The sequence below is a fragment of the Melitaea cinxia genome, chromosome 16, assembly GCF_905220565.1.
Source record: "Melitaea cinxia chromosome 16, ilMelCinx1.1, whole genome shotgun sequence".
Taxonomy (NCBI): Eukaryota; Metazoa; Arthropoda; class Insecta; order Lepidoptera; family Nymphalidae; genus Melitaea; species Melitaea cinxia.
The window spans coordinates 78269-103003 of NC_059409.1; the positions used below are offsets into that span (position 1 = coordinate 78269).

The following is a 24735-nucleotide window of genomic DNA, read 5'->3' on the forward strand; positions in this document are numbered from 1 at the left end:
ACCTAAAATAAATCCATAATCCGCCTACACCATGTCTTTTTTTTGTACAAGAACTCCAAATTTACATATTGTTAGTGTGACAACGATTCTGCCCGAAGACAGTACAACAGACGCAGTCCTCGTCACGGGCTGAGATATGAGAAGGCGTGACAACGATTGTACGGAATAGTTCGAATATTTTAATATACCATTGATAATAAACAATACTTGCTATGTAGGTATACAAATCAAAACTAACATATACCTACGTGTATCGAGCTGTTGTGGAACCACGATGTGTAGTCGTTCCCAAACCACCGTCAATATTACTTCACAGGCTGCACTGTATCAGCCGAATTTATCGTTCGAAAAATGTCCTATCACTGGCGCCTCACTGCTAAAATACCTGTGTATTTGTTTTGTTCACCAGTGACGAATTTAGCGTTCATTTCGTACATGTATAATGTTTAACGACACAACTAAGGGTTACGTATATAATGTTAATTGTAATAAAATATTTCATTAAAAAGTCCTTTTATTTAAAAACTATCGATACCCGTGCGAATAATTCGCATTGAATAAAGTAAATATTTACCGACCATCAATCATGTAGACGTTATTTCAAAATTAAAGCCGTCTTATAAATAATTTTAATAATTAATTTACAAAAACAATAATATTTTTTTTAGTTGTTGATGCCGATAAAACAAGTAATATATATCTATAATCTATAATAATAATATAATATATAATATAATAATAATAATATATATAAACGCGAAAGGTCATTCATCACGAAATCTCCGAAACTATAACACCTCATTACAGCCTATACAGTCCACTGCTGGACATAGGCCTCCACAAGCTTACGCCAAACATAACGTGAACTCATGTGTTTTGCCCATAGTCACCACGCTGGGCAGGCGGGTTGGTGACCGCAGTACTGTGTGGCTACGGTACTAAAGAATTTAGCCACCCCCTCTCTTCCCGTGGGTGTCGTAAGAGGCGACTAAGGGACATCACAGTTTCACTACCACCTTGGAACTTAAAAAGCCGACCGGTGGCGGGATAACCATCAAACTGCTGGCTTTGAAATACACAGGCCGAAAACGGGCAGCAGCGTCTTCGGTGCGACTATAACACCTACAAACTTGAAATTTGGCAGGAAGGCTCCTTATAGAGCGTAGACATCCGCTAAGAACGGATTTTACGAAACTCGATCCCTAAGGGGATAAAACGGGAGTTGGAAGTTTGTATGAAAGTCCTATGTTTTTGAAGTAAGAGACTTGAAATATAAAATGTGTGCTCTATAGATGGTGAGAAGGTCTCCAAATAATGTATATTCAGAAATCAACTCCCTTTTGGGGTTAAAATGTGGAATGGTAGTTTGACTCAATCATCACGAAATCTCCAAAACTAAACACCTACAAGCTTGAAATTTGGCAGATAGGCTCCTTAAAAGACGTAAACATCCATTAAGAACGGATTTTACGGAAATCGACCCCTAAAGGGGTAAAAGGGGGTTGGAAGTTTATATGAAAGTCCTATGTTTTTGAAGTCAGAGACTTGAAATTTAAAATTTGTGCTCTAAAGATAGTGAGGAGGTGTTCAAATAATGTATCTTTAGAAATCAACTCCCTTTTGGGGTTAATACGGGGGATTGGTAGGTAGACTCACTCATCACGAAATCTCTGAAACTATAACAGCTATAAACTTGAAATTTGGCAGGTAGATTCCTTATAGGGTGTAGACATCCGCTAAGAACGGATTTTACGATACTCGACCCCTAAGGGGGTAAAACGGGGGTTGGAAGTTTGTATGAAAGTCCTAGTTAGTAGTTTGTGAGTAAGTCCTAGTCTAGTTTGTGATGAAAAATATGAAGATTGGATAAAATGCTAAAAATGTAATTTATGGGTCCATGAAAAGTGTAAGAGTGGTGAAAGTACATCAAAAGGTTTTATATGTGATGATTAGATTATGTCCGTAATTACCCCCCGTACTGTGGGGTAATCCCGAACCCCATAGTTTTGTTGTCGTATTAATATTTTATTCTATATTGAAAATTTATATATGTTGCTTATTAGAACTTAAGGTTGATTAGTTAAAGTAAACGTTAATTAATAAATGACATTCGTAACTGAATCTGTTTTTTTTCACTTTATCACAAATGCGCTTATGAGTCCCGCAATAATATCTTCTCTCACCACCATGGGTAGACTGGTAGAGATCTCTTACAGAGATAAGTTCGCCCTTGCAAACATTCTTTGTAAAATAATAATAATAATAATAATAATAATGCTTTATTCATAAAAATATTTACATATAAAATAATGAGTTCCCTGGTTCTTGTGATAGGCAAGGCCTGTGCCACAATGAACCAGTGTGCTCTTCCATTATTGATTTCTAAAGCAATCTTTAAATTAACTAATATACCTTTAAGCAAACTAGACATAATCAAAAAGTAAAAAGTAAAATATAGTACAGGATAAGGTGCATTTCTATGTGTGCATATGTGTATGTGTGTATGTGTTTGTGTGTGTGTGTGTGTGTGTGAGAGTGTGTGTGTGTGGGTGTGTGTATGAGTGGTGTGAGTATGAATGTTTTTATGTCTGCGCAATAAAATTGTTTAAGAAGTGCATACTAACTCCAGTATGCCTTGAGGAGATCTTCAGTTTTTTGGTAGTCCAGCGAGGACAGCCACTTGAACACAATCGCTTTAAGTTCTTTCAGGGATAGAGTATAGTAATTTTATATTCTATTAGCCCGATTGTACAAATAAATGGACAGATAATTGCTCTGTTTTCTAGCCAGAGCAGTGCGAACCTTGGGACTAGTACAATAACATTCCTAACCACGCGCTTACCGCTGCTCACACTAGGTTCGTACGGCGTGTACTGATGTTGACGAACAATAGACTGCATTATGAACAGTTGCCTAACAGTTAATACTGAGCATTTCTTATACAATTCCACAGTAGGAAATCTGTAAGGGCTGTATGTCATAGTTTTAAGCAGTGACCTTTGAGCTCTCTCAACCAATATCATATGTGATTTAGAGGCACCCCCCCAGACAACCACGCAATAGCTTAAAATAGATTGAACTAAAGCATAATAAACGCTACGCAAAGTATCGAGGTCAACTACATCTCTGAGTTTCTTAAAAATCCAGATGAGCTTGCGAATACGCGTTGTTAATAATTCAATATGCTGCCGCCAGCCAAGCTTATCATCTATTAGAACACCCAAGTATTTGATCGTAGAGGATCTCAAAATAGACAAGCACGCACAAGAATCAGTCATAGACGGATGGCATGTATGGACCCTAAGTTCCACGTCAGGGGTACTAATTTTAGCAGTAGTAAATTGTAAAAACGTTGTCTTTTTAATATTTAATGTTAAGCGATTTGTCCGTAGCCAACTAGTAATCCTAAGTAACCCTTCCTGAGCCCTATCCCGTACATCCTCCCAAGTTGCTCCATGAAATACAACAGCTGTGTCATCAGCATAAGTAAAAACTTTGCCAGCAGTCAGAGTCATCTGGCACAAATCGTTAATATAAATCAAAAACAAAGTCGGGCCCAGAACACTACCTTGTGGTACTCCATATGTGACAGGTGCCTCATTAGCAAATAATATTATCAATTTTGACTTGTTGTGTACGACCAGTGAGAAAACTAGTGTACATAGACAAAGCAGTACCCCTTATACCAATCCTTTCCAGTTTCTCCACCAGGGCTGGTGTCGAGAGAGTGTCAAAAGCCTTCGCTAAGTCGAGAAAGATACCGATACATTTATGCCCAGAGTCAATATGGTTGGTAACATAGTTAAGTTGCGTACCGCATCTACAGTGCTTTTTTTGGGTCTAAATCCAAATTGATTATTAGACAGAATTTTGAATTTTTCTAAAAAGTTCATAAGTCTCTTTTTTAGCATAATTTCCAATATTTTTGATAATGATGTGAGTACTGAAATCGGCCTGTAGTTTGTGACATCCTCTCGACTCCCACCCTTGTGGACCGGAGTTACTAGAGCCCTTTTGAAAACTTTGGGAAAAATTCCTTGTTCAAAACAAAGTTTCAATAGAATTGTAAGTGGAGGAACGATTATGTCCTTAGATAGCTTTAAGAATTTACTAGAAATCATGTCGTAGCCAACAGCACAATTAGTTTTAAGGCTATTAATTATTGATCGAACCTCAGCTTCATCTGGCGGTAAGAAGGCCATAGAGTTAGGTAAGAATGGAGTTTTAGAAGTTAATAGGGTACTACTATAAGAGCGTTCGATGTTACTCGCTAAGTTACTGCCAATGTTTGCAAAATAATTATTTACAGCTGTCACGGCATTAAAAGGTTCATCGCCCTTATGTAAGAGTTCTTTAGGTGAAACTTTATTATTTGAGGTACCAACTATTTCTCTGAGAGCAGACCAAGTTTGTTTATTGTTACTAGCGTTTTGAATTAAGGATCTTTCGTATTGGATTTTTACTTTTTTTATTAGTGAATTACAAAAATTTCTGTACCTTTTATAGCAAATTTTCATAACAGCATTATTAGGTTCTGCTCTGAGTTTTTTGTGCAACTTATCACGGTGGCGAATGCATCTAAGTATGCCAGGGGTGATCCAGGGCTTAATAATTCTTTTTCTACTAGGGATTTTGATCTCTTTTGAGGTACTAGTAATAGCAAAGGAAAGTTTTTCAACGAAAGAAGATGCAGCCAAATCGGCATTAGTGGATAGCGTAATAAATGAGAAATCGGTGTTTTTTATATAGTCTAAGGCAGCATCTGCATCATTACAATGACAGTAGCATCAAATTTTGTTTTAATCAGTATATGGTCTAAACAATTATTAACTCTCGTTGGAAAGTAATGACCTGGAAGAAGTCCGAGTTCCGCCATTAGATTGAGATATGACGAGCTATTTCTATCATTATTTCCGCGCTTGATGTCAATGTTCATGTCACCCAACAAAAATACGTTAGCAGAGCGAATGGGCCTAATAATACTGTCCAAAGAGTCAAGAAATGTATCTGCATTATAAAAAGAGGGGGATCGATATGTACATATAAGAACTATATCTGGATTTAGTTTTAAAACCGCAAAATTTCCACCGTGTCCCTCCGGCTCCGAAAAAGCACAACGCAAACCATCCCTAACGTAGATAACGATACCATCATTCTGATTATGCAGAATTTTAGAAAAGTAATAAGTATAGCCATTCATAGCAGGCGGTGGTTTATGTTCACAAAGCCAACATTCTGTTAGGATAATGACGTCAGCCGTCACACTTAGTCTCGATAAGTGGACAATGAAATTGTCAATGTTCTTATAAATACTACGAATATTCTGAGTGATAATGTTTTATTTATTAGTTGACGTATTAATAAGGTGGTTACATGACTCAGTATCACAGAAATGAGCTTCAGCTACAGTTTAATTATCAATGTCCTGAGAAATATTTTTCAAGACTGGATTAGGGAATGTATTGACTAATAGAACACATTTCACAATTCGTGGGAACCAAAACCGTACATAATTTATGAATATAAGCTGGGCTAGCAAAAACAAATGATGATATCAAAATAAAGCGATTCTTTATTTGAAAAACTGACCTCCAGAGTTTTATGAATTTTGTGTGTACATAAATTGAGGTATGTGTATGAGTGTGAGTGTTGTTTTGTTTATGTGGCGTTAAAATAAAACTAATTTTGCGCAAAACTATTGCTAAAACAAGTAAAAAAAATGTGCTTAAGTATATGTGTGCAAGTAAATGACAATTAGAGTTTATCACGAACAGTTTTGAAACCAGTGGTGCTATCAATACACAAATTAATACTAGTCACTTGTCCAGACGTAATTTTGACAGGTCTTCCTCAGAATCAACGCGAGTGTACCGTTCGTTTGTATCTCGGCGGAGGTATACTTTACCATAAGAGGTCCAGCAATATTTGTATGCATTATCATTCGCAAATTTGCGAGCGAGATGATACAAATGATGTCCTCGCGGCGTTAGACACTCGGATATATATATTGGTTTCTCAGGACCTTCTATTGAGAGGTGTTGAGTATTAAGTTTATTTGAGCTATTATTACGGTTATACTCTCGGGTTTTCCTAATTATTTTATCTCTCTTTACAGCGCTCACAAGTTCAACAACAACTATGCCCGGTTTGTCCGATTTACTTTTCGTTCGAAAGATATCCTTTATATCTTGTTGCTGAACGGGAACGCCGACAACACTGCCAGTTTTTACTATAATATTGCAGAGATCGTCTTTGCCCTCTTTTTCTTTTTTGGGGATGTTTTTAAGCTCCAGTCTTGTTGAGTACATCGACCGTTCCAAAGATTCAATCTTTGACTCCAGTTGTTGGATATATTGTCGATCAGCTTTTCGTTCCTTTGATGCCTCATCCAATTTTATTTGTAGCTCGTCGTACTTTTTATACACAAACTCAATCGTAGACATAATAGTGTTGTTTTGGGTAATTAATTCCTCCAATTTTGATTCGAGTGTCGAAAACTTGCTTGAAAAAATGACTTGTAATTATGTTTTTTTAAAGTGCAATAAAGAATATATATGTACGAGTATTAATAATTCTAAAACAAAATATATCACGTTGGGGGACCGCTCCTACTTATCCCTAGTTTTCCTTTTTTCCCAGTTGTAGTTCTGTACTTTAACATCAATTTACTTTAACTGTACACAAAAAATAATAAGGCTACATACATAAGTAGGTACTTTAAGATTTAATTTCTTTACTTATTTTTTACTTTTTAAATGCAACTCAGGTTATTGTGTCGGGGGCTTCTTTTAATTTTTAAATTAATTTTTATTTTATACTTTTTATAGGTACACTTATTATAATGTAGATTTTATTAAGTTGTTAATACATAGATTCTTGTCGACTTTTTTAAAATATGTATTTAAGGTAAAGATTACGTTTAAGGTCAAGATTGATCGCTTTTATTTTACTTACTTACTCAGTACTTTATTTTACTTAGTTACTCGGTATACCCAGATTTCGAGAGTTTCCCTCGATTTCTCTGAGATCCCATCATCAGATCCTGGTTTCCTTATCATGGTACTAAACTAGAGATATCCCCTTTCTAACAAAAAAAGAATTATCAAAATCGGTACATCCAGTAGAAAGTTATGCGGTATAATACAACGTAGGTCGACGAAAAAAGCGTCAAATAAAAACGCATTATTAGATATAACTCGAAAAATAGTAGTTAGATCTCAAATAAATTTAAATGGGACCAAATGACACACACCACCTTTCGATCAAAAGAAAATTTGTCGAAATCGCTCCACCCAGTCAAAAGTTCTGAAGTAACATACATAAAAAAAAATACAGTCGAATTGAGAACATCCCCCTTTTTTGGAAGTCGGTTAAAAAAGGATAGCAATTAGGCGCTGGTTTATTAGTATCTATACTTAATAATAGGTAGAACTATTTGGCCTCATAACATCGTCGTCATTAATTAATATTCGGAACTTAAAGTGTTTTAAAAAGCATACAGTTACAGTTTCCTCATAAGTAAACAGTCTACACCGCGCATTACGTCTGCCAGCGTGTCGCGGAGGGCCGGCGGAAGACGGGCGGCGCGCAGGCGCGGCGGCGGGCGCTCGCGAGGCGGCAGTGAGGTGCGCGCCGCAGCGCCGGTGCCAGCGACTGCGACTCGAGCCCGCGCGGCGCCGCCGGAGCGATGCGAGGACAGCTCGCGCTGCCCGACCAGCCCGCCCGCCCCGACCGCCCCGCCCAGCCCGGCGCCCGCCGACCGGCGCCCGGGCGCTCGGCGCTCGCCTACGGAGCGCCCGCCGCCGTGCTCACGGCCGCCGAGGAGCCGTCGTTCGTCCCAAATCAGATTTCGTTCCAATTAATCTCACACTCCCTTGGATAGTGTCGAGCAGGAGTCGGTCGACTCACGAGTGTCAAGTGTCGTGGTGATCGAGGAGCAGTGAACTGACGACTGTGACCTACGAGTGCGATGACGTGAGTTTCGAATAGAGTCGGCGGCTGGTGGTAAGTGTCGCTTACATAACGCTGGAGCACAATGGAGGACGGTGGCAGCACGCTCGAGCACGTGCAGAGAGCGACGCGCTGGTCGGCGCTTCACGTAAACACTAGGTATCGATCGGCCGCCACTGCAGATTGCTCCACGACAACATATTTTTCTCCTCGCGGAACCAATACCATGCCACTCGCTCAATCGATGCGACCTCGACCAGAACTATTAACCTTTATGTCACATGCACATCGCACTGACGGTGCCACAGAATGTGTTTCCGCTTAACTTCGCTATCGAGAGACAATTGTATTCCAATTTTTACAACTCTTTTACGTAATATGTAACTTTTTTCTTATTAATGATGACAGATACACAAAATGGTGCAATTTAATCGGTAAGTACCAAAAGAGGAAATTTTTGTGAAACTTATTAATTTTGTAAAGTATGGATTTTGCAAAGTTTATTACTGAAAAGTGCTCATGTTTCACTGAAAAATAAATAAATAAACAATCTCTAGCCTAATGGTGGAAGCAAATATTGTGATTAAAGCTGCAAAAGAGCCCTGATACCCATTACACCAGCAGCAGCAGCAAAGAGTTAACTTTACCAGCGATTCAAAGTAGCATAAGTATTTTTCAATAGGCACTAATAGACAGTAAACGTGGACACGAATTAATTAAGCCAGTGGCGAGTGAGTGCGTCGAGCTGACGGAGCGGATGGTCGGCCGCGTTGCATTCCCTTCATCATCGAACAAGTCGTAAGGTGAGGCGTTTTAGTAAATCATCCTGTTGAGTGGCTCGCTGCGTCGGTTCCACACGCAGAGTTCATAACAATGGAGGTACGTCAAATTGTATGCTTTTGCTAAAATTTCATTTAACTATATGGTTTATCGGCGACTTATCAAAATTAGAGGTATCTCTGACCTATCTGAATGAAATTATACTTATAATTTTACTTGAATAATTGTAATGGGAATAATTAGAGAAAGAAATAAGACGCTTTGTTTATTTCAATAATCTGTTTTAAACTGCGAATATTATTGCTGCACAACAAATCCAATTTATTTAGTCGAGTTGGAATAGTGTCGTGTATATTAAATTATATCGTCGTCAGTAACTGGGGCGAAGTGTAGAGGAACGCGGAGAGTGCATCGAGCGCGCGCTTGTTGCAGAGCGTGTGGCGCGCGCGTGCTGGCGCGGCGGACGCGCTCGTGACGTACACGTGACGCACACGTGACGCACACGCGGCACACGCGCGGCACTCGCGCGGCATGCCGGGCGGCCGGCGGGGGCTGGTGGCCCCGCAGAACACCTTCCTCGAGAACATCATCCGCCGCTCCTCATCGCAGCGTCAGTACTTCTCTTTTTTAAACTGTAAGGGTGGCAAACAAGCATACGAACCGCCCGATGGTAAGCTGTTACCGTAGCCCGTGATCGATCTTATCCCTAACCCTCCCCAGAAGCTCTGGCTAACTTGACTCACCACCACAACATACTTCACAGCAGTGTTATTTAGCTGTGATATTTGGGACCTACCTTAACAAAATCCCCCCCTCTCTCTTCCACGTATTTTCCTATGCCCTTTCAACAAGAACGTCATCTAAATATTTTATTTGTCTTTTCTGATTTCATCTGACATTTGATGTTTTGGTAAAATAGAGGTACACATTATACCCTGTGGTGTGCAGGCGACTTAAGCTTACTCCTCAAGAAAGATTTTCTTACATTATTTAAAAAAAAATCTGAAATGAATCTAATAATAATAAAAGCGAATTTGTTTAACAAACAAAAAAAGATGGATTATCATTTTATTCATATAGTAATGTACCTTACATATGCCATAATAGTCGGCCCCTGACCGTGTAGCGCTTAGTTAGCTACAGTAGATTGGTTATGTTTACGTGTCAAACTTATTCAAAAAGTTTTCACGGAGTCGCCTCGCCACGGTTGTGTAACACTCAATAGCGTTTTCATAATTAAATATTTACATGCAATTTGCTCCGCGCTGTTTCGGGATTGCTAAGAGAATTTTTACTTTCATTTTAATTTTTAATTCGTTAAGTCTTCCCATCTAAATTGTATTTTTTTTCATACTTGAGTTTTCTAATTTTGTTGTTGCTAACATTTTGATCGGATTAAATATATTTTTTAACCGACTTCCAAAAAAGGAGGAGGTTCTCAATTCGACTGTATTTTTTTTTTTTTTTTTTTTTTTTTATGTATGTTACATCAGAACTTTTGACTGGGTGGGGCGATTTCGACAAATTTTCTTTTAATCGAAAGGTGGCGTGTGCCAATTGGTCCCATTTAAATTTATTTGAGATCTAACAACTACTTTTTGAGCTATATCTAATAATGCGTTTTTACTTGACGCGATTTTCGTCGACCTACGTTGTATTATACCGCATAACTTTCTACTGGATGTACCGATTTTGATAATTCTTTTTTTGTTGGAAAGTAGATATCCTAAGTTTAGTACCATGATAAGGAAACCAGGATCTGATGATAGGATCCCAGAGGAATCGAGGGAAATTCTTGAAAATCCGCAATAACTTTTTACTGGGTGTACCGATTTTAATAATTTTTAATTTAATCGAAAGCTGATGTTTGTCATGTGGTCACATATAAATTTTATTGAGATCTGATAACTACTTTTTGAGTAATCTTTGATAACGCGCAGTTACTTGACTATTTTTTCGTCGATCTACGTTGTATCACTCGTCGATGTAATTGAAGTCGGTTTTTTTTCGTTTGCGAGCAAACACAATTATTTCGTTTCAGTTTTTTTGAGATCATATACTTAAATTAAATTTATATTTAATTTTATTTACAAGAATACCACATTGCTATATCTTGGAGATATTTGTAACGACGAGCCTCGATAATGCTAATAAAGAATTAATCTCAACAGCAGACAGCAGTTTCTTGCTGGCCAACGCGCAGATCGTGGACTACCCCATCGTGTACTGCAACGAGACGTTCTGCAAGATGAGCGGCTACAACCGCGCCGAGGTCATGCAGAAGTCGTGCCGGTGCGTTGCGCGTTGTGAGACTGCTGTCGGGTGTGTCAATGTGTGTCAAAGTGTAACGCGTGTCGTGTCGGCGTGTGCAGCTGCACGTGGATGTACGGCGAGCTGACGGAGAAGGAGGCGGTGGAGCGCGTGGACCGCGCGCTCGACCACCACCTCGCCGACCAGTTCGAGATCCTGCTCTACAAGAAGAACCGTACGTGTCCGCCACACCGACACTGCGAACACGCTCCCGCACTCACACGCAGGACACGCCTGTCTCAGATGGGCCTTTTAAGTTATTTCTTGTATACTGTATACTCAGTTACTCATACATTATATCTGAACCGCGCGCTGTCACTCAATTGCCCGTTAGAAATCTGAGCTTATGTGAGCTACAGCTTGATGTATTATAGCTTATAATTTTACTAAACAAACAATAATACACTATTCACAATAGAGGCAAAGGCGGTTAAAAATGATTTCGACGTCATGAAACAGAAGTGAAATCCGCACCCAATGTCAATTATGTATGAACAACATACTGATAGACAGAAAAATTATAAAAGTTCTTGTTTTAGCTTCCTGTGCTTTTATATTGACGCATATCATTATTACTCCTTAAATATATATTATAAAAAACTCACTCGGCTGCACTTATATTATATGTATACGTGATTGACGTTAGACGGGAGAACTATTGACTTAGACACTTGAAGATCGGTCTTACACTTAATCGTTCGTGAAGTGAAGGAGGAGGCGTACTGAAGGTACAACAAGCTGTATGTACCAACTGCAAGTAACTGTAAGTCTATACTATTCGATATGTATGTACACGTGAGCAGTGTTGTTTAGTTTGTCGTTTATAATTAACACAATTATATAATTTGACGAGTGACCTACTTATGTGTCCACACGAATGTGGTCGTCGGACGGCCGAAGAAGGTCCGGGCGCGCGGGCCCGGAACCGGGTGCGGAACACGGGGTCTAATTTGTGCTCCTCCCTAACTACTCGTTACGGCCGCGAGTTATTGATACACGAATGCTACGAATAACAAAATGAGTCCCTGCTAAAAATTCAACTCGGATGTTGCTGCCTTTTTTGATTATTTTTTTTATAAAATCTACCCGTTAACATTATAGTACCAAAACTGACGCCACAAACTGAACTCTGAATGTGACTAGTTTTAACTGTCACCACTTACACTACATGCACTTGGGTGTTCGTTTTCACTTTATCTAACAGATTAGTTGTCATTTATGGCTTCATCGTTTCTGCTTCCTCCTGTGAGCCCCCTGTGACCTATTACTTTGTTCAAGTGAACAAGGATGAAAAAGGCAACTCATAATTTACAGACATTTTATAGTTCTCGGCGAGAATTTTGTTTATCGCTACATTTTAGAGCACTGGTTGATTAATAATAATTTTAAATATCTTACACATACTTATATCGTTCAATAATAAATAATAATTAAGCGCTGCACACTCAACGGCCCAGCAAAAAAAAATCTTCGGAGTCAGAAAAAACGCACGCTATAGAAACACAAGCGCTGAAAGATCTTTATACCCTATAAAGCATAACATCTATCATCATTTGCGGGGATCGAACCTACATCCGCTAGCGCGTCCAGTCGCTGTTACCACTTCGTCAACACATCGTCAATAAAATAGTAATACCACAACATAACGAAAATAACGAGTATGCACCCGCGTCCGTGAATGTAATTGATACTCGTATATAAGTGAAGGCTCAAGGGACTCACAATTAGTGTAATTGAACGATGCTGACGCATAAATTTAAATTTCCACTGTAAAATATTGTCAATTCGCGGTCCAAGCCGCCTCGCCGCCGCGGCGGCGGTCGGCTCCCACGGCTCAGACGGCTCGCGCTGCAGGCACGCCGCTGTGGCTGCTGGTGCACGTGGCGCCCATCCGCAACGAGCGCGAGCTGGTCGTGCTGTTCCTGCTCACCTTCCGCGACATCACCGCGCTCAAGCAGCCCATCGACGCCGACGACCCCAAGGGAGGCAAGTAATCCAACGCGATCGCTCTTCCTCTATACATTTACTAACTTCATGGCAATGTTACGTTTCCGTGCGTATTGCGTCCATTACGCTTTCTAGAAAGGACGTTGTACTTAGAAGCATACGAGAAACAAGAAATATTGTAACACGAGTAGCAGCCGTAACGCCCGCCTGTGTGACAGGTCTGTCGAAGTTCGCCAAGCTGGCGCGCAGCGTGACGCGCTCGCGCTCGGTGCTGGTGTCGGCGCTGCCGGCGCTCAAGGAGCCGGCGCGCCAGAGCCAGCTCGCGCATGTCAGTACCGCCGCACACCATGTAAACACGCACGCTCTCTTGTCACTAGCGCTAGAGCTCGCCGCGCCGCCCGCGGTCACCGGACTCTCGCTTGATCGCTAGCTCGTCCGACTCGACTCAGCTGAAACTTAGCTCTCTTATCCCGGTCCGGTCACCGTTTGGGCGACTTCGGTGGAAGTAGTCTTAAAAATGTATTTTAAAGCATGTTAGGTATAATATAATGATAATATAATGAAAGAATGCGACTTAAATACAAAACAACAATTAATAATTTTGTGTTCTCAAAGAAAAAAAAATCGTCTTTGACAAACATAGTACGATGATGATAAGTAATGTACAATAATATACATTAATAGAGATAATTCAAAAATTACTTACTCGAAGAATCTCGCTCATATTTAAATGTGACGGACGATACGACTACCGCCCGCTACTGAAGCTTACTACCCGCTTTTGAAGTAAAAAAATAATCATCAAAATCAGTATTTCCAGTTAGGTTAGTAATGAGAACACGTAAAAAGGATCGAATTGTAAACCTCCTTCTTTTTTTTTAAATCGGTTTAAATATCAATTTCATTTGTTGATACTCGGCATAACTTCACAGTTTGTACAATCTTTTTATTATCAGCACTTATTTACTGCAGCACTGCTAATCTTAACCGTCTGATTTTTGGCAAGACTTCGTAAGACAGCACAGGTAGTTTGTGTTCTAACGACATCTGTTGTCATCAGTTCTGTCGTCTCTGTATTATGGTATTTAATCAAATGCAACATCATAAAAAGTTTTCGGCGCACCTTTTCACTCAATTTAAATCATAGTGCACTCTGCAAAAGCTCTGTCACTCTCGAAACATTTTAATTTTGTAGATAGAGCACTGGCACGGGCACTTATTAGCTAAAAGTTCCATCACTACTCCTAATGTAATAAATCAATAAAAGTGAGTAAATTCCAAGATATTATGCTTTATGCTCGTCTCTCGACTACGTGATGCCGAGGTTTTTCTATAAGAATTCGTTCTCCGGCGGCAGGTGATGTCGCTGTCGGGCGACGTGCTACCGCAGTACCGCCAGGAGGCGCCGAAGACGCCGCCGCACATTCTGCTGCACTACTGCGCCTTCAAAGCCATCTGGGACTGGATCATCCTCTGCCTCACGTTCTACACCGCCATCATGGTCCCGTACAACGTCGCCTTCAAGAACAAGACCAGCGAGGACGTGTCCCTTCTTGTGATAGACTCTATCGTCGACGTCGTATTTTTTATAGACATCGTACTTAACTTCCACACGACATTCGTCGGACCCGGCGGTGAGGTCGTCAGCGACCCGAAAGTCATCCGCAAGAACTACTTCAAGTCGTGGTTTCTCATCGACCTGCTCTCGTGCCTGCCCTACGACGTCTTCAACGCGTTCGACCACGACGAAGACGTGAGTGTGTTATCTCTTTAGTGGGTCTATGAGTGGTTTCATAATTGCCTTAGTTTCACCCCTTTTAAAAATGTTAGCATATTGCGAACATCATTATAGACAAGAATCGTATTGTAGTACGGTTATTAATTTTCGTTTGTTTTCCTCTAGCACTAGAGGCATTCAATATTTTGCTGAACTAGATAATTGTTTTGCAACCCAGCGGGTTACCATTTGTAATATAATATAACCGACTCGGTATCACGAAGCCACGAACAAGGGCGGGTGACATACTAAACGCGTGTGGTGGTGTCGGCGTGTAGGGCATAGGCAGTCTGTTCAGCGCGCTGAAGGTGGTGCGGCTGCTGCGCCTGGGCCGCGTGGTGCGCAAGCTGGACCGCTACTTGGAGTACGGCGCCGCCATGCTCATCCTGCTGCTGTGCTTCTACATGCTGGTGGCGCACTGGCTGGCCTGCGTGTGGTACAGCATCGGCCGCTCCGACGCCGACTCCGGCCTGCAGTACTCGTGGCTCTGGAAGCTTGCCAACGTCACGCAGAGCCCGTACTCGTACGTGTGGTCCAACGAGTCCGACGGGCCCGAGCTCGTCAACGGGCCGTCGCGCAAGACCATGTACGTCACCGCGCTCTACTTCACTATGACCTGCATGACCTCCGTGGGCTTCGGCAACGTCGCCGCCGAGACCGATAACGAGAAGATCTTCACCATCTGCATGATGATAGTTGCAGGTGCCGGAATTCTTCTCTTATTAGCCGGAGCACGGCGCGACCTCCGCACAGCGCTGCGCCGCGACTGCGTCGGAGGCCGCGCCCTGAACCTCCCCCCCCCTGCTCCACCGCTCCACATACAACCACCTGACACTTTTCCTGTCACTTCCCCTCTTTATTTGTCGCTATCGTCATTTATCATTTTGTATAATTTTATTCTCGTCACTTTGCTAAGTGGAATTGATGTAAAGTGAAAAGTATATTTTGCAGTGTGCTACAGTAGAAATTACTTGCGACGTTTCTTGATCCTTTAAACGAATTCGGTTTCTTTTTTACTTGAGTCATGTATTATTTATTGATTAAATTATTTTTGTTTTTATGTTTTCCGATAATTTTATTGTTACGATTATCTACCTAAAACACCCCGTCCCGTTGAATCCTTTGTGCAGGCCCACGAAGCGTCGCTGTGGGAGGGCAACACTGCCCTGAGCTCGGTCACTCAGAGTCCCAATAAATTTAATTAACAAATGGAAGTTATGTTAAGGGATTTCTGAAGATTAGAGCTAGTTTATGAGTTTGAAGCTAGGGGTGACGCGAGGCGTTCATGGTTGCATTGCAGGATAGTAAAGATACCGATGCGTGACTAGTCTTTCATACTTAGCACGTATACGTAGACACCTGTGCTATACACGTAAGTCTTTTCAAATATATATGGTGTTGTGATAGTGTCGTTAGCATAAAGCTATAATATATATTTTATATGCTACTTATGAAATAAAATTTTGTCTTTTTATATTAGCAACCTTATAGAACATTTACATTTTTAGTTTTATTAGTGGTTGCCTAGACTTAAGTATATTTGATTTTGCTTGGAAGAGTCTATACATTACTGTACTTTACTATTGCAACACAACGTATGTGGTGAGCTGAACGTCAATGACGTAAAACTATAAAATGATTGGTACCGAAACAACGTGTACTCAATTAAATATGTAGAACAAAAGTACAACAATATTTGGTCAAAACAAATTCATTGAGAAGTCCAAATCGCTTGCGGATCAACTTAAGAAATCAAAAATAATCTGCTAACGAATACAGCACGTCAGCAGCGGATTATTAACTCTTTAGCCTTGTAATGTTAACAGCGCTGCTTTACGCGACAATATTCGGACACGTAACCACGATCATCCAGCAAATGACCTCGGCGACCGCTAAGTATCACGACATGCTCAACAACGTGCGCGAGTTCATGAAGCTGCACGAGGTTCCTAAGGCTCTCAGCGAGCGCGTCATGGACTACGTGGTCTCCACCTGGGCCATGACCAAGGGGCTCGACACGGATAAGGTGGGAGATTGTTTTCAAATGAAAAAAAAGTATTGCGAAAGTGACACGTAGTCGTATAATACTAATGTATTTCTATTTTTACAATAAACAGGTCCTGAATTATTGTCCGAAAGACATGAAAGCCGACATCTGCGTACATCTGAATCGTAAAGTTTTTAACGAGCACCCGGCTTTCCGTCTGGCTTCGGACGGCTGCCTGCGCGCGCTCGCCATGCACTTCCACATGTCGCACTCGGCGCCCGGCGACCTGCTGTACCACACCGGCGAGTCCATCGACTCCCTCTGCTTCATCGTCACCGGCAGTCTCGAAGTCATTCAGGACGACGAGGTCGTGGCGATACTCGGTAAACGCCGGTACACACTGTCGTCACGTTCAAAGTCGTCATCTCGCTAACACCAAATATTTCGAGGCAGGCAAAGGTGACGTATTCGGCGACTCCTTCTGGAAGGACAGCGCGGTCGGCCAGTCCGCGGCGAACGTCCGCGCGCTCACGTACTGCGACTTGCACACCATCAAACGCGACCGCCTCCTCGAAGTCCTCGACTTCTATCAGGCGTTCGCGAACAGTTTCGCCAGAAACCTCACCCTGACTTACAACCTGCGCCATCGTCTAATATTTCGAAAGGTTAGCGATCTCGCATGCCGTCCTCGATTCTCGTCCGCAAGTCGGCACGCTTTCCCCTCCACATAACCCGCACCCGACCGCAGGTGGCGGACGTGCGGCGCGAGCGCGAGCTGATGGAGCGGCGCAAGCGCGAGCCGCAGCTGGAGCAGGCGCAGGACCACCTCGTGCGCAAGATCTTCTCGCGCTTCCGCCGCGAGCGCAGCGTGGCCGCCGCGCCCGCCGCGCGCCCCGCCCCCGCCGCGCCCGCCGCGCCGGACGCCGAGCGCGGCGACGGCGCCGCCGCCGACGGGCCCTGCGGCTCGCCCGCGCGCCACTCGTTCTCGTTCGGCTCGCGGGCGGGCGGCGCGGCGGGCGGGGCGGGCGCGGCGGGCGGCGACGAGCGCGGCAAGTGGGGCCGCCTGCTGGCGGGCGGCTCGCTGGACGCGGCCGACGCGCCGCGCGCCTTCGCGCGCTCGCTCAGCGCCCGCGACCGCGCGCCGCCCGAGCCCGCGCCCGCGCTCTCGCTCAAGGTGCGCCGCGTCAGCTACAGGCTGCTCTGTGTAGACCGGGCTCGATGTCTGCCGGGAACTCACCCAAAAATTCAAAAATAAAAGTGAATAGCCAGTTGCCTCATATTCAATTTCACTCTATGTATCTGTGAGAGTGTTCTCTTTTGATAAAAAAATCTTATCGAGTTCGGGTTTCTACGGAGATTTCTATTTACATTTGCTAAGCGTACACCAAATACGTCGGAGTGCTCGGACGAAAGTTACTCTATGCGAGTCCGTAATCAGTAACAAGTGTAAGAATGAACTCCGACGTCACTGGTGCCATCGACCAGATCAGTCTGTACTCACACCACATTCAGTTTGTCGAAATCGACACTTTGTGGCGATTTTGGTCTTTGTTAATTGAATCTCAATTTTTCACAATTTCTGTTCTTACATGTAGTTTTATATAATAATGTTACAGACTGCATTTGGACGAGGACGAGCCAGCAGCGTGCTAGGAGCGGCTGCGCGGCGCGAACCCATCGATGAAGAAACTGACGAGCGGAAAACGACGCCGACAGCCGCGCCCGCGGCCGCGCCGGCGCCCGCCCCCGCCCCTGCCGTCACCCCCACCCCCGCCCCCACTCAGGCCCCTGCGCCCGCGCCCGCGCCGCCCGCCCCCTCCGCGCCCTCGCCTCACGACGCCGCGCTGGCGGAGCTACGTCGCGACGTGCGTAACGAAGTTCAGCGACTTCAACAAAAGGTTGGTAGGGTCACGAGTAAACTAACGATCACTTAAATCTTCCGCAAACCCGAAAAGTAAACTGTAAGCATAGCACGGAGAATAATTTTCTATTTCCATCATTTTACTACGTTACCTACAATAAATTAATTGTAACTAATGACTACATAATTGTGTTTCTTCGTAAACGACAAAAAAAAACAACTTCAATTACATCGACAAGTACCATATACTCGTAGGTACACGAAAAAACAGTCAAGTAAATACGCGTTATCAAATATTACTCAAAAGTAATCATCGTGTGTCGATCAAATTTAAATGGGACCATCAATTAAAAAGGCAAGCTTCGGCTTTCGATTTAACAAAATCGGTCATACCGGTCGTACCTTCTGTTACCTGAACATCGCGGAGGCCTTGAAATGGAATTAACTTAATTCTGGCGTGTCTTACGAGGAACGACGCGTGTAATGCTATTTACGTCTTGTTACCTTAAAAAATCTATGAACAATTAAATATGCAGGAGAAACAGTGGAATCCTTATAAAAGATTATGTATAAATATAAATAAATCCTGTATCAACACATCTTTTCGAGGAGTTTTGTTGAAATCTCTCGCACTCGGAAGGAATTACGAGGAATTATTAGGTAGGTACTAGTAATATAATATTTTTTAAATACAAATTGAGTAAAATCATATGTTCAAGGGCTTCGACCAAATATAAAACTTCCGAATTATAGTCAAGAGAAGATGGTTAATTTGCTTCCACAGCGAGTTAGGGTTTCCAGATGGTCGGGATTCGGCGGGATTCTGCCGAATTTTCGTTTAGCCTCCCGACTCCCGACAAAGTAAAAAATTTCCCAATAAGCACTTCATTAATAATATGAAATTATTTAATGGTATTATAGTTGTTTAAATTAACAATAATCAACACAAATTCCTTTTAATGTCATTATTTAATCTATCAAAATACTAAATTATACAGAACATATATATAATATTATAATCATTTATCATATTAAAATTCTACATTAATCTAGTATTACAAAGTAATTATTCGAAAAACTCACCAACAACCATATTAAAATCTCAAATATCATTACAGTTGTACAAATCAATGATAGTCAATTCAACTTCCCGTCAATGTCAGTATTAAATCTCCCAAACGACAGGTTGCTCAAAATCTTTACATTTAAAATATTAATGAAATGAACATGTACATAAAGCTATCGCGGACGGACGCTAGTGAGTGATCACTCAACTTGTTAGTGTTGCCGTTTGTACAAACAGTTGGGTCGAGTAGAAGAACTTCTGACCATGCTGGCGGCGCGCCTCGGTGCCGACCCCAGCGACACCGCGCCCGACGCTGCGGAGCGCTCCGAGCGGACGGAGCGCTCCGAGCGGACGGAGCGTTGCGACCGGACGGAGCGCTCCGACCGGAGCGAGCGCCTCGAGAGGTCGGAGCGCGGGGAGCGCGCCGACAGGAGCGACTCTGCCGCGCTCGCGAGGAAACGACGCACCAAGGTCAGTCGATTCACACGCCCGATTGCGTATTTACCACATCTTATGAGTAGTGGTTTCGGATTTCACTTTTTAATTATGATTGTATTTACTTATCATATAAGTTTCGCCTCTGAACGATTTCTAGAACACTTCAGCAACGTAAATATATACAATACAATGAAACACGACGTTTTGTAAAGATCATCACACACACAACGTAAATTTGTTGTGTGTTTGATGATCTTTATAAAATTGAAACGATACTTTTTTTTTATAAGAAGAGAATTGAAAGGGAGAGTTTTTGTGTTACTCATTATTTTACTGGGTGTACCGATTTTTGTTACTCTTTTGAAGTAAAACTTCTTTGTTGAACGCAAATTGAGAGTTGGAAAATTCCAATACAAAATGTGCATGGGCTTCGTAACTGTCAAATATTTAATGTTCATCCGTCGATACTGTAAACTCTGTTCTCAAATCAAAGAACGTATTTAAATAAAGGTTTCGAATCGACAAGATATACCCACAATATTCACATAACGGCGTATTTTAGATTTTAAAAATGTAGAGTAAGGTCAGTAATTAATATTCATGCGTGCTTTGAGAAATTAATTTTGTGTAAACTAAGGAAAATATATCAAGCTACTTAAATATATTTAATTTTATTTTATTATTTATTGTACACCCATAGAGTAATTTAATACAGAATTGTAAAGTAAAAAGTATAATGCACAATGAGGCGACCTTTAAGATTAGGTAGCGACTTCTTCTAGGCAATCTTAGGGTTAGGATTAAGAGAAAGAAAAGAAATAATTAGGTGATGTATAATAAACGTACATAAAACAGAATAAGATACAAATAGTAAAAATAAATTATGTATAATAAACTATTAAATATTCCTATAGGTATAAATATACACGTACGTAACAATAATATAAGAACACGTTTAATATTACACAACATACATATATACACATACACACACACATACACACACACACACACACACACACACACATATGTGTGGCGTGGTGTAAATTGGAATGAACTTATCTAGAAGGCATTCAAAAGGAAGAAAAATAGTCGATGTGGAGAGAAGGGCTGTAGAAAACACCTAAGAAAATTTATGTGTTGGATAATGTGACTTCAATTAAAAGATGTTCAATCGTATCAGCAGGAGTTGGCTGCGGTGATGCGCCAAGTAAGGCGAAAGGAATGTATGGTCTTAAATAAATAGCAACTCCGCAACTACCCCTACCTACGGTCATTGGTCACAGGCAGGCTAGGGTTTAGTACCAACCAGACTCAATATCCGTCTGGTTAGAGGATACTCCCTTTGCGATGGTTGATGACGAACTTTACACCCCGTTCCTCGCACCCTCAAAATATCGTAGACAAAAGAATCAAAGCGGCTTTATGAAACATAGGTAACAATGATTATTATTAATAAAACAAGATAACAATAAGATACTTAAGAACTAAAAAAATTATAATATATATTAAAATAATATTAACACGCAAAATCAAAACGCTAAACGTCAAGTTTTAGTATTCAACAAATACCCACCTTGCCAAAAATAAAAGAAGAAGAAGAAGAAATACCCACCTATTAAAACTATAAGTGTTTTGTTGACAATTGTCAGTGATAATATTCCTAACGCGTAAATTTGATGTTTATTACGTTACAAATTTAAAATGCAAAGCGCGGTAGTTATATTATAAGTTTTAACTTTAATAAATGATATTTAAATGTAGGTAGTACAGAATCCGAGTTGATTGTAGAAATAAAAGTAAGTTTACCGTGAGGTAGGCTGATGTAAATAAAAACGAAGTATTAACTGCATACATTCTCGTATGCGAAAGTAATTACTTTTTAACGGTTCTTTTCGGTCTCAAACCTGGCGCCTTACTATTTTTCTTACTAGCTTTTGATCAAGAACTCCGACAGAGTGATTCCTGTGCCCTTTAGGACTTTTTTAGAATACCATATTTTATTTCTGAGCGAGACCTCACGGAACTTAACCACGATAGCACGAGGCTTATCTCCATCATACAGGGCTGTAGCTAGAGTTGAATTTGAGGTAGGCAGCATTAAATACAGGTAGGGTGGAAGTAAAAAAAATATCAAATTTGATCAGCTCCGAATCACGGGCTACTAAATCAATCACCATGTACATCACTGACCTCTAGGTCAGTGATGTACATTCAATAGCTATTCGTAGGAGTAGTAAATAATTTCTGTGACAGAACATGAGCATGGATCTAAGAACTATTAAATCCTCAATGATAAAGAATAAGCAGACAAGATGGTTGAACTTCCAGATTTGGTTGTAGAGATCCACGTATGAGTGAGAGTGATGTAATAATTAATTGTTGGGTGGGGTGATACGAGTAAATATCTACGACCAAAATAGCATTTAGATCACATTGTTTCTGCTAACTTAACGAGCTGTGGCTGCGACTTCGTCCGCGTGGAATTTAACAAAAATGCGTGCTAATCTCAGTAGCTACTGGTCCGAATTGGAAAATTCTTTTTGTTTTGGATAGCGCATTTACCGAGGAAGAATACAAGCACAGTTATTTATTATTTATATGCAAAAACAATTGCACATTGTAAGAATAATAACATTACCTACGAAAGCCACAAAGACCCGTAATGCAAAGAAATAAAAATTCTGCGTCACTCAGCTTCAATACAACTAGTAGTAAACAACTAAAACAAATGTATTCAATAACTCATACACACATGATAGAGACCACGAATGTGTTTAAATGTGCTAATTTTAGAGTATTGTAAAATAATCTATTAAATATTAAAAAATAATAGGTATTATGTTTGTCGTAATTAGTTATAGGGACGTAAGACTAAATTGAGGGCATTTCTTAGGAATTGTGGTGGTAATTTCCAAACAGCCTATACCAAACTGATAGATCGGAAATATGGGATATTCGGAAGTTTGTGCGCAAATGTATTCGGACGTGTAGTTTTTTTGAGTAAATGTAGAAGATTACTCAATACTTAGAATGCAATGAATCCACTTGCAGGCCCGAAGCAAAGGCGCCGCCCCGCAGGTGCCGACGCCCACGACGCCGGGCGAGGCGCCGGCGCCGCCCAGCCCGGCGGGCGCGGCGGCGCGCCGGCGCGACTTCGTGTAGCGCGCGGCGGCGGGCGGCGCGCCGCTGTAGCGCGCCCCCGCCGGCCGCCCGCCCGCGCCCTAGGCTTAAGGTTTCTGTAACGCGTCGCCGACGTCCCCGGGGCCGCCGAGCGGTGGCGGTCGTGTCGGGTCTCTATTTGAGTAGCTCCCGCCGCGAAGTCGACGACTAAACGTTCGACGGCCGGTCGGACTGACTGACTGACTGACGACTCTGTATTCGAGTACGTGGCGCAGCCGTGTAAATTTTTTTCGAAACGCTTTATTCTACAATTTATTAAACGATAAGAATGTTTGAGTACTGCCGCTCACTCGCCGCAGCCACGCCCACCGCCGGCCCCGGCCGCCGCCGGACCGGTCCGGTCCGGCGCGGCGTCTCGTACTGCACGCTCACGCTGCGACACGCTTCGAGCGGCGAGCGGCGTCCGCCGCCTGCACTGTTGTATAGCAATACGATAATCGATATATAGTTTGTACTTAGGGAGTTTGTAAAAATATATAAATAAATTGTATACACTAATGTAATATTTCTAAATGATGAAGCGATACTCTTTCACGATTTATTTCACTACGACTTAACATGATCACACAAACGACCAAGTATTTTCTTACGATTACGCAATGTATACATAAATTATTGCAGATTTTAAATCTTCATATTTTTATGAGTACGCTTCGAACACGAGTTAATTAGTAGAATGTATAAATTGTCGATTGTATTTTTACGTATCAGCGATCGAGTAGACGAACACACTATATATTTTGGATTTCTATCGATCGAAGTCGCCTTGTTATCCTATAAGGAGTTTATTTCTATAGATTTACATTTATAACTAGACTCATTCGTAATAATACATATCTAAGTGAAACGGCGCAACTACACCTAACGCGAAACCTCCCGCGTGGGTGGAAGTGGGCCCGCCGCGGGCTCCCGCCAGCTTGACGGTCGCGCGCCGCGAGTCAGGACAGCCGACAGCACCGTCCCGGCGCCCGTTGTTTATTTGTTGTTAATGTTTTTAAAGTCTATCGAACCGAGGCAGCGCGGCGCTGCTCCGAGCGCACCGGCGACCGATCGCAACTAACGAACCTAACGTATGGCTGTAGGCGGACCTCGGTCCCACGCTAAGCCGCTGCTCCTATTGTCTTTTTAATGAGAAATATATCGACATGACAATCGAATAGCAAATTGTTTTATTTATTCAATATCTATGCAGAAATAACCGAAGTGAACATGACGAAAAATGTGTAGCTATGGAAACCTATGTCAAAGTGTTAGCGATGAAATGGAACCATGTGAGTGATGCCTCATGCCATACATAAACACGAGTAAGCCAGTGCCAGCCACTCAACACACTCGGGCATCTCCTTTATATATAATTTCAAAATTGATGAAGTATTTTGTATTTAAATGAAAACGACATGAAATTTTTTTATAACGACCATACAAACGTTTCTCGT

General features: G+C 41.8%; 1 protein-coding gene across 1 annotated transcript; it reads left to right on the top strand.

Moving 5' to 3' along the window:
- Positions 1–9261: 9261 nt before the first annotated feature.
- LOC123661177 (potassium voltage-gated channel protein eag-like) lies at positions 9262–23281 on the top strand. Its single transcript, XM_045596163.1, has 14 exons — positions 9262–9340; positions 10902–11022; positions 11103–11215; positions 12895–13026; positions 13206–13315; positions 14345–14740; positions 15043–15466; positions 16591–16790; positions 16882–17134; positions 17205–17416; positions 17500–17925; positions 18368–18649; positions 19916–20149; positions 23171–23281. The coding sequence occupies exons 1-14, from the start codon at positions 9262–9264 to the stop codon at positions 23279–23281; spliced, it is 3093 nt and encodes a 1030-aa protein (XP_045452119.1).
- The last annotated feature ends 1454 nt before the right edge of the window (positions 23282–24735 follow it).